The 14,467-nt window shown below is 43.8% G+C and overlaps 1 protein-coding gene across 9 annotated transcripts in view; it reads right to left on the reverse strand.

The window, feature by feature from the left end:
- The window catches only part of ADCK1 (aarF domain containing kinase 1), a 74,936-nt gene that overhangs the window by 41,562 nt on the left and 18,907 nt on the right, over positions 1-14,467 (reverse strand). For all 9 annotated transcript variants that reach the window (XM_040067158.2, XM_040067159.2, XM_040067157.2 and 6 more), the window contains one exon: positions 3,210-3,413. In XM_040067158.2, coding sequence (XP_039923092.1) covers positions 3,210-3,413 — 204 coding nt within the window. The remainder of the gene's footprint in view (positions 1-3,209; positions 3,414-14,467) is intronic.

Genomic DNA, 14,467 nt, shown 5'->3' on the forward strand with positions numbered 1-14,467 from the left:
AAAGCCCTATAAATATGATTGCTTAGATTCTGAGAATGTGAAACCTGTAACTGAGATAGAATTGAAAGTAAGTTTTGATGTTTGAGATGTCCTAGCTGCTGGATGCCTAGGAAAACAACCCCCAATGTATGATTTATCCCACACTTGTAACACCCCCCTGAAGTATCAAGAATCTGTAACCCCATTGGCACAACCCTGTTACAGCCCACCTCGAGACCCCTTATCAGGGGGCTGCAAGAGTGGGCCTTCCTTCTTCTGTTTCTTCTTCTTCTTCTGTTCCTTCTGTTTCTTCTCTCCTCTTATCTCTTTGTTTACCTCTTGCATCTTGCTCTTGGAATTTCCTTATCTCTCACTACCCCCACCTTCCAAGGCCATGCTACAGCTGCGCCTGGCAGCTCTGAGCAAGGCCTCCCATCTTATACAATAAACCCCTTCTTCTAAAACCCAACTTCAGAGATCTCTCGTCTACATTAATCTACACCGTCCTGGAGTCCTCAGCAGCAAGAGGCATATTTCTACAGGATAGGACAACCCACTAGTCAGCATATATGATGCTTCTCCTTTTGTGTCAAATCAGCACACATGCCATTCACCTTTACATCAAAGCTACATGCTGCAGCTCCCAGTATCCAGCCAAGATGCTGGCCTAAAATGGGAGAGCCCCCTACAGCAGCAGGGTATCAAGTAAATTTGTGTGGGGACAACAAAGTCATGCTGAACTGCCACAAATCCACCTCACAAATGCTCTGTCTTTGTTCAAATATCCATCCCATTGGCATGGTCTCCACTTAAGCCAGTTTTCCCACAAAACATTTGTCAAACATCCAAGCCCATGATAAGATTCACAGGAGTAGCTCACATCAGAAGGCAGACTATTTCTAATTGACTGAAAATATAATGCTTCTGTACATGAAATTGGCTTTTTTTTATCTTCCTGCCCTTTTGCAAGCTCTTGCCTATTTTGTTAGCTTGTCACATTCCTCCCTAGGTATCTCTGTATTTCCAGTTGCTCTTTCTCCCATTTGTTCTGCACCAATCCAAGCTGTATGTAATTACTTCTTGCCTACACTTAAGATTCATCTGAAGTGCCCTGCACTTGGGCCTGATGGGAGAACTGGAGGTCTTACCACTGAATTCAAGAGCACCAGGACTAGGCCTAGGCACCCTGAGAAGGTTCCCTCATTGCCATTTTTTCTTCTATTTGAATTCACCTGCAAGTTCCCAGGTGTGATGCTGGCCCCAGGAGGGAAAATTTCAGGATCCCTCTCTACATTCTTCCCTGCCCTGATAGTCCACCTTGCTGCTCTGCCACCTATATTTCAGCTAAGTATATAATATTGAAAATATACTGAGGATCTAGCTACACTGGAATTAAATTTGGTTCTGAAGCAACTCTATTAAACCCTCTAGGCTTCAGCAATGACAGCTTTGGTGCATTAGGTTCCCAAATCCTTTCTGGTTTTAAATATCTTGATTTGGTACCTTGTAACTATTAATACGGGTATTTACATCAGCTTTTAATACTGCCCAGTTTTACAAGGTCCTTTATTTTTACACACGTTATTCTCTTCATTTATCTCTTTTATCATTGCTCTTTTTCTCTTGTTACCATTTCCTCTCCATCACCTTCTTCCCATTTCTACCTTTTTTTACCCTTCCTCCCTCTGTAACTTTAAAATTAAATATTGCCCAGCACTGCCCATGTGAAGGAAGTGAGTGCTTTGAGGTAAGGTTGCTGTGGAGACTGTATTCGAGGTGCTTCACTGGGAATCAATGAGGCATGGAGCGTTCCCCTAGCTCTCAAGAAGCACAAGAAACCAGGGATTATCATTGGCAGCTGAACACACACTTGAAAGAAAAGTTCCCACCTCCAAGCACCTACTTCAGCCTTTAAGAGACACCACACAAACTGTGCCAGAGGGGGCTAGCGTGGTAATTTAATGTGGGTTAACTGGGGTGGCTTTCCACAGCTCCTGTGGAAGGGAGACTGCCACATGGAAGCCTATGGAGGCAGAGGCCTGCAGGGAGCAGCCAGGCTGCTCTACTCCATCTATCCACTGAGCTACGAAACACAGCTGGTACCAGCCATGCTACAAGGATGGAATGCTGATAGAGGGAGCATGTTGCAGACTGGGGGCTGACATTAAACCTGCCATTAAACTGTAGGGAAATATTAATGGTCATTCCTGGCTAGACAATATGTAGACTCTTAACACATAGATAGACTCGCCCCATTCAAATCTGCCCACAATATACCCTATAGGTGCGAATACTTCACCTCCCTTATGTTCCCACACACCTCCTTACCACACAGTCAGACAGGCCAAAAAAACCAAGACAGCCCCCAAAACTTCTATATATGAGGAACAACAGATGTACACACTGCATCCCTTCTTCAGCCTTCTGTCTTCCTCCCCTTCACACACTTTCCCTAGCATCACCTTTGCACACTGTCGCCGCCTGCCTCCCTCCTTACCATGTCAGTTGTGATCCTTGAAATGCCTCTCCTCAACCTGGGCTAGAGTGTGAGGGGACATCTTCTAAAGAGCAAGATGCAAAGTAGCAGAACACCCTCTGTAATTTACTGTGGTTACTTCCCTCATAGCTAATGAACACAGTCACCTACCTACTGATCTCAGTGCTGTGGGCTGCTGAGGGTTAATGATGGCACTGACTCCTGAGCTACTGCGTTACCTGACTGCAGCACCAGAAGTGATTTATGCTATTATTTTCTTTGGGGGTTAATTAGGGGCTTGAGAAAGTAAAGGGCTGTCAGTGCTAGCTGGAATTGGTCTACTGCAGCCAGGGGAGAGCAGTCATCCCTCACAGAGCTCTGCCAATATATCTTTGTCCTGAACATCAATACCTCCAGCTCCCACTCCTCAGTGTGGCAGACAGCCCTCCATCCTGACCTCCAGCAACCCTGTTCATCTTGGCATACAGAGTATGCTGCTCTGCTGAATCTTGCCATTTTCATCTGGCACTTTTCACAACCTTACTCCTCTATTATCTTCTCCTCACCAAAGCCTGCTAATAATGCCCATTGATGGACAGGGAAAACTCAAACTCGCATGGCCTTCACCCAGAAGCAAGGAAGAATTATCTCCCCTCGGTATCTCTTACAACTGAGAAACAGCAGTTTTCCTTCCTCTAGCTGTCCAGGCCTTGCTGAGGCCTGAGAAGGCAACACAGGCTATGGCTGCCCCTACCTCTTTGCCCAGATCCTCACGGATGACTTGCTCAATCTCCTGCCTGGTGCTCTGCGGGGCCTGGCTGTGCAGCACCTTGAGGGTGCGGGTGTACTCCTCAGGCAGCAGGTAGTCCAGCGCTCCCAGGTGCTGTCCCACCTTGATGAAGGTGCCTCGGTTGGAGCAGCACAACTCCCGGAGGCGCTCAGCAGAGCGGAGGTGCACCTGCAAAGAGACCAGAACATCAGCCAAGCCCTTTTGCTGTCTGTTACGTGCACATGTCCACCTACGTATCTTTTTTGTCCAATATTTAAGCAGACCAAGGATTTCCTTTCTTGATTCTGGGCATCATCATCTAACATGTCAGTTCACTGTTAGGATTCTGGTTGGATTTAAAGGGTCTGAACCAGACCAGGACAAGATGCTCCAGAATATAAAAGGCTTCAACACTTGTTTGTATAGGCACCATAATCAGTAACAGCACATTAGTTTTTAGCCCGTCCTTGCACAGAATAAAATGTCTGGCCAATGGCAAAGGGCAGCATTGATTTGTCACTGTGATCCTGCACTATGATGCACAGTTTGGAAACTCCTTGTCAAAAGACAAAAATCATGACCGCAACCATTATGTTAGACTCTTAGCGTAAGTGCAGTGAATTAAAATGAGAAGAAAACCACAGATACCATCCCAGAAACTTCCAGGAACTCAGAAGAGTCTGTTAAAATCCAAATTAGAGATCTCTCCTTGGCAGTGAGGAGGACAGTGTATGGGCAGTCCTTCATGTTCCTCACCTCACTTTGACATGCACAAAGGGAAATTACAACCCGACAGTCCAGTCAGGTCTTGGGTCTTATTGCTTACATTGCCAGCAAAATCTGCAGTGATAGTTGTTTGAACAACTACGTGTTAGAAGCCTTGGAGCTGTGCTCACAGTGGCCAAAATCCAACTACCAAATGACAAAACCCATTGCCAACCATTTGCCTTGTCTGTATTTCAGCTCTTACGGTTCATTTTGCTCCTCAAGAATATATCAGCCACCACATTCTTCACTGACAGTGATTTATTCTCCCTTTATTACTATCACTAGAAAGGCCTCCTGCCAAGGACACAGCTGTATTGAATAATATTTAATGAACTTCATATAAATTTACCCTGATACATTAATAAAACCTAAGCAGATCAATAACAAAAAATAACTGTGTACCCATCTCCTGTTAACGCCTGACACCAATCTGCATGAAGTGTCCTCATTCCTCTGGCTCCTGTGTCAGAAGTCATTGAAGGTCAAATACTGTGTCTGCAGCCCTCAATTGCACAAGAATCTGCTGTGATGGACTCCACAAAACACCTTGAATTATGTGACAAAAAGGAACAATACCACAAACATTTGTGACCACAATACACCCACGCCATTCAGTAGCTATCTTTGCTCTCTGTGCAAAGCAGTGCCGTGTCACATCATGGACAGGCTGAGTGTCTCACATTTGGGAATGTGTCAGGGGCAAACTGAGTGCTGAGCTGCAAGTGCATGAAACACAGGCCTAGGGGAGTGTGAGGAGAAAGCCTAATGTGCAAGTCTTGCCCTCAGTGTGAGACTGGACCATTTGATGCACATGTGCTCACACACATACCCGTGCATTCTCCTAGGTGGGCACGTACAAGCAAGTGTAACTCCTGCTAGGTGAGTGAGCTTCTCCCAGCATATTGCCAGCTCAAAAACCCTTGCACATATATAGGCTGCAAATAACACCCAGGAGTATGCCCCAAGTCTCCCACATCACTCTCCTGTATTTTACACAACAGCTTTGAAGCTCCTGCTGTAACAAGCCCCTGCCCTAGCTCTTTATCTGCTCTCCTTCCCTGTGCACAGCAAGGACAAAAGTAGGCTAAAAGGGAACAAGGAAAGGAAGCTGTAACAGAAGATGAGAGAGCAAGAAAACCAGGGTGGGAGTAATGGGATAAAAGAGGAAGGGAGAGAGGGAGCCAGTGCAGCTGGGTTGTTTGTCACAGCACCAGGACTGCAGCCCATCACAGTGAAACAGCTTTTTTGCAGCTCCAATAGTCACCCTCTACCCACTGCCTCCAGCTGTGGAGTAAAACTCCTGCCAGCAGTGGAGGAGAGCGGTGGCCAGGCACACACCTCAAGGTGTTGGGCAGCCACAGCCAAAGGCACTGGCAGGAAACAGGGGCAAGGCTCTTACAGGTATGTTCCAAGAAACCCAGCAGTGAGCTCCTCGCATTGAGCTCAGGCCTGCACAGGGCCCTGCGATCTCCCATGCACAGCAGGAGCCCATCAAATGACTCCAGGGTGCAGCACAACTCAGGGCAGAGCAGCAGCAACCTGGGCTTGTAGTGCAGTGCTGGGTGTCAGGCCAAGTAGCCAGCTCAGGGTAGAGGTGCTGGCTCCAGTGCATTACCCACACCACATGGATTCCCAAGGGAGATGGAAAAAACAGGCTGGAAAACTAATGTAGCTAAAAATGCAACTGGTTGTAGACACACTTGCATCCAGGATGTATCTTCACATCTGGGTTACTGCTGAGAAGGAGGTGGCAATAGCCTCTCTTTCCTCTGCAAGGTGAGAGGAAATTTTTTGCCCTCACAAATTATCCATACTGTTGAGAAGCTGATTTGCCTCATGGACGCAGCAGTCCTGGACAAGGGGACCCTTACAGAGAGGTCCAGGAACAAAACAGAACAAAACCCCCTGCAAAGCATCTTCCACAATGCTCTCACAACTGGGTTGGCTTAAACTCCTAAGAGATAGTTGCCCTGGGTGGTTGGCTAGACCAGGGAATTCCAGCTCCTGCACTTCTAGAGAGATAAGATGACCAAGCAACTTGTCTCAAAAGCAAATGTGTATCCCTACATCTTACACAACTCCAGTCTGCATTAGAGGCAGAAATACAGTGAGCATGAAGCAGGACTGTGAATGCAGCTACCAAGGACTCTTTGCTTATCTACCAGATCAGGTTTTTAGTGTGAAATTTTCCTAATGATCTCTATTATTTTCTTGAATCTCCGCAGAATAGGTCACAGGCCAAATGCAGCACTTGTTCCTCTGATGGACTACATACCCCTAATCATAGACAAAGAGCGTCACATTCCCACTATGGTGTCCAGCAGGGGTGGCCCACATTTCTGTTCCACCTTGAAGAAAATGCAATGTAAATGGAAATCCCCAGAATGGCTCAGAACTTTTCTTCAAGATATTGCTCTTTGTTGCCCAAGAAATACTTTGAAGACTGTTTTTATCAGAGGAAAGAGCTGGAAACAACACCTAGTTTTACACAGACGTACTTGTACGCACCACCCCCAGGAGCACACTACAAAGAAAGGAAGCATTTCACGTATCAAGGAATATCAAGAATAAGCTTCTGCCAGAAAGCTCTTCAGATCACAAATGCTGTCTGTGTACATGGCTCTTTCCTCAGATGGGCATCTCTTTCTGTCTCAAATCCCTTCTCCAAATTTCAGCAGGACAAATTCTACATTGGCCCACATGGCTATCAGACTCCTCTGCTCTACCTAAACCTCTGTTAGACTGGTATGAACACGATTATTAAAACTGTGAAAGTAACAACTCCTAGGTGTGGAGAGGAGGCATCTCAGGGATAAAGCATATGCTCAGCAAGCAGAGTTGCAAAGGGATATATTTTAATTTATGCTTGATGTACAAGCAGACCTGGCTTCTCAAGTAATTTGGTTGCTTTGGAAAGAGCCTTTACTTAGAGAGATTACTGGCAAAGAACTGCTCATCAGAACATCAGATGTGCAGATGTCATAAACTGGCAGGTGCTAATCCGGCCTTAAAAATAAAAGAATTAATTAAAAAAAAATAAATACTCCAACTAAGATCTGCCAGTGACAACTTCAGTATTTGATACCTGGTGACAGACCTGGTGGCAAAACTGCTCAGAAAGGCCACTGAAGAGAAGTAAAGTATGTTTACATAGTAAACATATTTACCATACAGTACAGTAAGTGGTGGAAGCAACTCCTCCTATGAAAACCCTCAGAAAAGATATCCCAACTCCAAAGGGCATACTCTTAGCTGGCAAAATGAGGATTAGGAATGCGGAGAGAACAGCCTGCCCATCACTGCTTACAATGGAGATACATTCTCCAAGACAGTATTTCAGGAAAGGTGCCTCCAGAAAACATCTGGAAAACTTCCATCACATAAAAATTAGAGATTAATTCAAAAAGTATCTGAGATGCTAATAACCATAATAAAAGGAAATCTCATATTAAAACTATTAACTTGAAGAGGACTGAAAGAGAATAAATGTTGCCCTGTTTTTAAGAAAAATACAGACTAATCTGGGAAACTATATTCCTGCAAGCTTTAATTCAGTATCAGCTAAATTAGTTGAGACTATAATTACAGGGAGTACTAAAAATCATCTAGGTAAATGTGATATGACTGATGAAAAGCCAACAGGGATTTTGAGGGGAAAAAATCATTCTTCACCAGTCCACCAAAATGCTGTGAGCTTCTTAATACAATAGCCAATAGAAGAGAGGTATTAGAAAACAGGTATTTACTGGGACTTTCAAGTGGCTTACAATAAATATCCCCACAAAGAATGAAAGGAAAACTCAGTAATTATTGGAGATACAAGAACATCACTTGCTCATTTTATCCCATTCCAGCTCAGAAACACAGCACTACAGACAGCAGCAATGGAAGACATTCCAATTAGGAGAAAGCTGCAACATTTAGTGCTGTTTTCACCACAGTTTCATTTCAACCTGCTCTGAGCATTTTTAGACCAGATGATCCTGCAGAAGACTTGTCTATCTTAGGACCTGCATTCATTGTTACTTCCAGGGAGTATGAACTAGCACCGGAAATAGAGAAACATGATGAAAAGGGGAAGATGTCCAGGTAGTACACAGAAGGCAGAAGGAGCTCTCTACTATAAAAGGATTGACCTGCATTACTGTCAAAAACAAATAGCAAACGTCCCATTATACCTGTTCTTACACCAAAGTTTAATTTTCCTACTAGTGATCTGGCAAAGGAGACAAGAGAGCAGTGACAAAAATTCCGTGAAATGTAAGAGATATTATTCACCACTGTGGAAAAATAAGCCCTGCTAAGTCCCTACCAAAGACAGGTGAAAAATCAATACACTGGGAGACCTCACCCTCAGCAGAGATGGCTGCAAGGTTACACATACTGGGAGGTGCAGTCTGTCCTCCCCACATACATTGCTGGGCTCTCAATTAACTGGAACCATCCAGCACTTGGATCACATTCTTGTGGACAGCTCAGCCTGTTAAATGCTCAGAGTGAATCAGGAAAAACAACAACAACAACAACAAAAAACAACTGTTTATGATAAAAGAGATTAAAATGTTAAAAATATCGTAACACTATTGTATAAACTGAATGTACAACCCCACATTGGATTCTAGATATCCTATTACAAAAAAAAAGAGGTAGATAAGTAAAAAAGGACACAGCAAGACAGGGGAAATATGACTATGTAATACAAAAGAGTCTATTAAAACAGAGACTAAATGTTGGGAGATTACAGAGAGTTGACGCATAAGAGAGAAAAGCTGTACGCAATAATGAAAAAGAAAAGCTTACATTTCCAACTCTCATAAACCCACAAATAAGAGGGCATTCCACAAAACAACAGATGTTTTTAAGTTTTTTCTTTTTTTACATCCCATTTTGCACAATACAGCAGTAACTAGTGGCATTCACTGTCAGAGGATAGAGAAGCCAAGAGCTTAATGGAATTCAGAAAGGCTTTAGATATTTATGATAAAACAACCATACCTGATTTTATATGGAGCTTTTCATCTCTAAAAGTGCTTTTACAAAGCTCTTTACAAAACTCAGGATCACTATTCTCCATTTTACAGGCTCGTAAGAACATTACAGGTAATAAAATGTCTAAAGGGTTTTAAATACTATTGCTCAAGGCATCAAGACAAAAATTACCCTGCCGTCTGGCCACAATGAGAGAATGCAAACAGGGTGCATTATTAAAACCTTTAGAGAACCTATTTGGTGTATCCAGCTCCCAAATTCTGGTTAAATATTCTGCTGAGGTCAACCTGTTTCCAAGGGTCTTTCATATTCACTAAATTACCTGCCATTTGAAGGACTTGTGACATTGATGATGAACTCTCGCTTTCCTTCCACAAACAACAGAACTGCTGCTTATGGTCTTTCATATTAAGCCTTTGGGATGCTGGGAAGAAACTTGTGGCATACAGTGAGTGGAAGCATTGCAAGCATATATGCTATCAGCCATCCTAGACAAGAACACTCTTCCAGACATGTCTGCAGTAGGAAACTGGACTGGAAGAGCCAAGTTGTTCTTTGGACTCCCTACAGAGGGAAAAGAGGATGTCATCACCTCTGTGGTGGGTCTCGCCAAGACACAGTTGGACAGAGAGAAAAGATACGTCAGAGAATATAGGAAAGAAATTTGTTCATAGTCCTTTTCTCTTCCAGCCCCGATAATGACAGAGCCATATGCACAGGACTAGTAAAACTGTAGAAACAGCTTTAGAATACCCAGGACAGCACAAACCAGAGAAAAATGAAAAGATGTCCACCTCAACACAGTGAGAAACTGAAATCAGTGGCCATGCCAAAAGATTTGTAAAGATGCTAAGGGAGAATACAGCTACTGGTGATATGAATAGGGTACTTGGGTGCTTTAAAAACAGCAATACAAAACGTAGAACCCATTTCAGTGACAGTGTAGTTCTGTCTAAGGGGCTGTTATCTCCTCTTTCTACTAATCTGAATAAGCGTACAGTAAATATAAACTACAACAGCCTCCACTAACACTAGCAGCCTGTTAATCAAACTGACTGGCAGCAAGGATGCTGCAGGAAGACAACTCTAAACTGGATTGTTATTGCCTGCTTTTTGCACTATCTTTTCTACCTACCTTTTACAAAAGCTCATTCCTAGGCACACTAGATATTTGCCATTCAAATGCTTCCTTATACCAATAGTAACTGATCCAATGTACCAACAGTAACTGCCGATGATGGGATAGATCCACACCTTTGGAACTGGAATAAGTCCTGGTGTGATGTACCTCACTACCTAATAATTCGTTATTTTTTTGAGTTCTGAATAACTTAATAAGATCCTTCAGAAATTCTGGCACAACAGTTGGTTGTCAGTGGGACAGAAAGAAAGTGATAAAGAGAGCTTTATAGTTTGGAAAGGATTAAGAATGGAGATGATCCCCCTGACTAAACTGACAACTTCTTAGCTTCTGTTTCATAAACACAGAAACAAGGAGTCACACAAATAGCAGGATGGCCAGTAAACTCAGTACTAATAGAATATAGACAGTAGGCCTACAGACAGCTGAAACCTGGTGCTGGTGCTGTGGCCTTGTATCAGTAGTGCTACTTATAGCTGAAATTAAAGCAAACATTTCATAACTCATGCAAAACTACCCTGGAGATCACAACGGACTCTTCCAAACCTAGGCCAACACATTTGATGCTGAACAGACACGCAATTTGAGCCATCAGGACCCTGAATTTCCACATACAAGCACACACAAGTGCTGACGTCCCACTTGTGCCACATACTCCCACATCTTCCTGCTAAAACCCTTACTCACAACTTGGTTCATATAGGTGACTGAAGGCTGGCCTAGCAACAAACCTCTAGTGTGACATGCCACTTGGTTCAGAAAACATTTTTACACTAGGTTGAGGTCCACCTCTTTGGCCAGTCACTCCCCAAGCTGCTCTGGAGAGTAGGAAGGAGCATTTCTCAACTGCAGGGCAGAGCACCAGCAGTCACCTTGCTGAACCCTGCCCTTGCTGGTTGGTGCATGCACAACCAACACCAATCGCCTGCTTGTGTTCCATCTTCATTTTACTCCAAGCTCGGTCATTTGTGCTCTGATTATCTCTGACGACCTTGCTGTAATGAGTTTTAATCTGCCTCGTATTAATTAGAAACATTTTCATTAGCCAGCTCAATTTTAGGTAAATAGCTAATAGAAGCAACTGGGCTGCAGTTAGTTATCTGTGGGGCAGTTCGGGATAAAAATCAGAAGAGAGCAGCTGTTTCCCCTCTAGACACCTCTGTGATAAAATGCACTGCTCTGTGTAATTCTCCTGAGCCAGGAAAACAAGGAGCACAGGGAAGGGCTGGTCAGAGACAAAGGGAAAATAACATGCTAAAATAACAGGGCTGTAAAACTTCTGTGCCTATGGCAGAAATATGAAAGTCAAGTGGAGCTCCCTACACCCGCAGGCTTTACCTGTGGTGAACAAGGTTCTGCTCTTGAGGCTGTTTTACCCTGTGACTATTCAAGAGGTCCTTCACACAGGCTGTCTTGTGGGGCACAAACATTATCGTGAATAGTCACTTACACTTGAGTATAAGATCAGAACAGATTTGCCCAAGACAGAAGGGTCAGACCCACATATACACAAACATATAGTACTAGCAAAGACAGCAGGTTCATGAAAGTGCATTCAGTGCCTTGTTGTCCTGATAGCTGATCTACAAATAGATCTGTCCTGTGCTTCGTGGCAGAGAACCCAAGGAGGGTAGAAAGTAATTCAACAACATGTCTGTGGAAGGCACGGAGACATTCACAGAAGCCACAGTGAAATGAGGCACTGTCTTGATCTATTGATCACAGAGCCTGCAGCTCCACGAAGGCAGGTGAAATGATAATAAATTTGACACAGCACCTCTCAAAATCTGGCTAACAAAATTAATTCACTTCAGCTTGGATCAAACCACGTGGAATGCCAGTGAAAACAAGCTGAGTACTGTAAAGACACCATCTTATTTAGCATTGTGTTTAGCTGGGGGGGGCGGGAGGAACGCTCACACCTTCCCATCAGTCCTAGGAAGCCCTGTTTCATTCGCTGCTTTCAGTTGCTGTAAGCAACAGTATCAACCAAGATGTGTATTACTCAGGAGTGCTCCCTAAACAGGAGCTGCTGACACACCCTGCAGAAACCACATACTATTGATGGAATAGCAAGAGATGATGTTGTGCAGTAAAAATCATCTGAAGGGAGAATGCTCCCCAGACAGCTATTCCCATGTAAGGAGACTGTGGAAAGGCAGTAGTGTGGGAAGTGAGGGCTGGTCTTGGTCTTGGGAGGGTGGGAGGAAGAGCTTAAACAAGGCCACAGTAGCAATTAGCTGTCACGGGAGCTCAGACAGATTTGCCTACACTTTCAAAGCTAAGTGAAGAATCCTAGCAGCAGGAATGAAGACGGAGATCTGACAGCCTCTTCCCAGAGTTCCCATACTCCATCCTGCAATAAAATAGAGCTGGAAAAGCCATGAACTCCACAGGAAGCTTCAACATGCAGAAGAGAGACTGAAAGGCACACTGAAAGGTAAGTTTTATGAGGAGGAATGGCCCAAGCACCATTGAGAAAGCTTAGCTAAGTCTCATCCAGATCAGCTGAGGGTCCAGACAGGGTAGCTTCACAGTCTGCTCTCCTACTGTGGGTGTGCAGAAAATTAGGAAGCACAGAGGCAGCTGCTGCAGCTGGAGGGGAGAAATCGTCACATCCACTTTGTCAATGCTGAAGAATCTGGGCTGGCATTTTTCCCTTCCCAGCAGTCGAATCCCACCCTACCAGCTGCACGTCACAGCTGACCTCTAGTCAGGACCTATCTGAGTCAACGTCAGGCGATTAAATTGTGCAACAGCAGCTTCTCCCCCTTGTACATATGTAACCTCTCTCCTGGCAAGTCACTCCAACAGCCAGGGGAGCAAAGCCGGCTCCCTCTCTTACAGTCATGCAGACACACACCAGCATTCACCTTGGTGACAGACCACCGAAAGAAGGGGTTTTATTTCAGTGTCTTTAAAGAGAATACAGCCCCTCACCAAACTGACAGAGGCAGATTCCTTCCCCCTTCTTTAATGTGAGAAGCTCTGACCTTTAAAGTACAGACCTTTTCCCACAGGAACAGGATGCCTGAAGAGGAAAGAGACAGTAACACATGAAATACCCACAAGTGATTAAATTGGATTGACGAGGAAGTCAGGAAAGATAACAACCATGGGATTACACTGTCAATTCCAAAAAACTGCAGTGACTCTTACAGCACCACATCCAACAGAGAATGTGGCTGCAGTGCCAGTAAGTCATCACCAATGGCAAAGTGCGGTTCTATGTTCAAACAAGTGCCTATGTTAAAAAAAGACAAAAAATCACAAGGAATATCCCTTTGTTACTCAGCAGGTCTGCTCCCTTCTGGGTATCTGTCAGAGTTGCTGACTTCAGTGAAAAAAAAAATGTAAATAACTCCAGCTTTTTCATCTAGTTGACACGGCACAACTCTGCACCAAGAAAGGCAGCTTGTGTCTATGAACATCCCATCAACGTCACCAGTATGGGAGACTGAACTGGAGTCTCTTCTGATTCATACACAATAGACCTGTTAAACTGCAATTAAAAGGTTCAACTCTTTCTTGCAGCCACTCCTGTGCTTTCTCACTGAAAAAAAATAGGTTTCTGCAGGTGTCAGTGGAAGCAGAATTTGGATAAAACTGGCTTATGTGGGTGCCAGTGAAGGTATTATTTGATCTACTGAATCCTTATGGCTGCTAGGAACAGAAGGAAGAAAGAGAACCTATACTGACTATGAGAGTGCCACCTTAAAATAGCATGAGATAGCAATTTAATGAAGTAAAACACAAATATCTGACGTGGCACCAAACTGAGATGAACAAAAGAAGAGCCCAGCTGAGGCCACATTATCCAGAGTAGATTACTTTTGCTCCCACAAAAAGCAGAAGGAATTATCTTCAGCAGTACTAGAGGCAATTGCCTTTACTGCAGCTGGTATCACAATGAACGATATAGTACATGCCTCCTCTGCCCTTTGCTGTGGCTCACCAAGGTTGTGAAGGGAATAAAACTGAGATCATCCTTAAATAAAACTATATATTCAAGATTTCTCCATCAGCAGGCTAGTCAAAGATGGCCAATGTCTAACGTTGGCTAGCATGCAAATAGTAAACTGAAGACTAAAGGTAATTGTGCAAAACCTGACAGAACAATAATACTGACAGAGATCCTCCAAAGAATCAGATCCTGTTGGCCAAGTACAGTCACTGTGTATGTTCCCAAAAACAACATTTGCATGGCAAAAAAAAAAAGGACATTAAAGAATGTGCACAACACAAGATGGACATGAAGCAAAGAAATTAAAGTACATGCAAGTAATCCAAATCTATGACTTTTACCCTCAGATATTTAATATTAAAGTATTTACATACTCCACAC

Source organism: Hirundo rustica, chromosome 6 (genome assembly GCF_015227805.2).
Source record: "Hirundo rustica isolate bHirRus1 chromosome 6, bHirRus1.pri.v3, whole genome shotgun sequence".
NCBI lineage: Eukaryota > Metazoa > Chordata > Aves > Passeriformes > Hirundinidae > Hirundo > Hirundo rustica.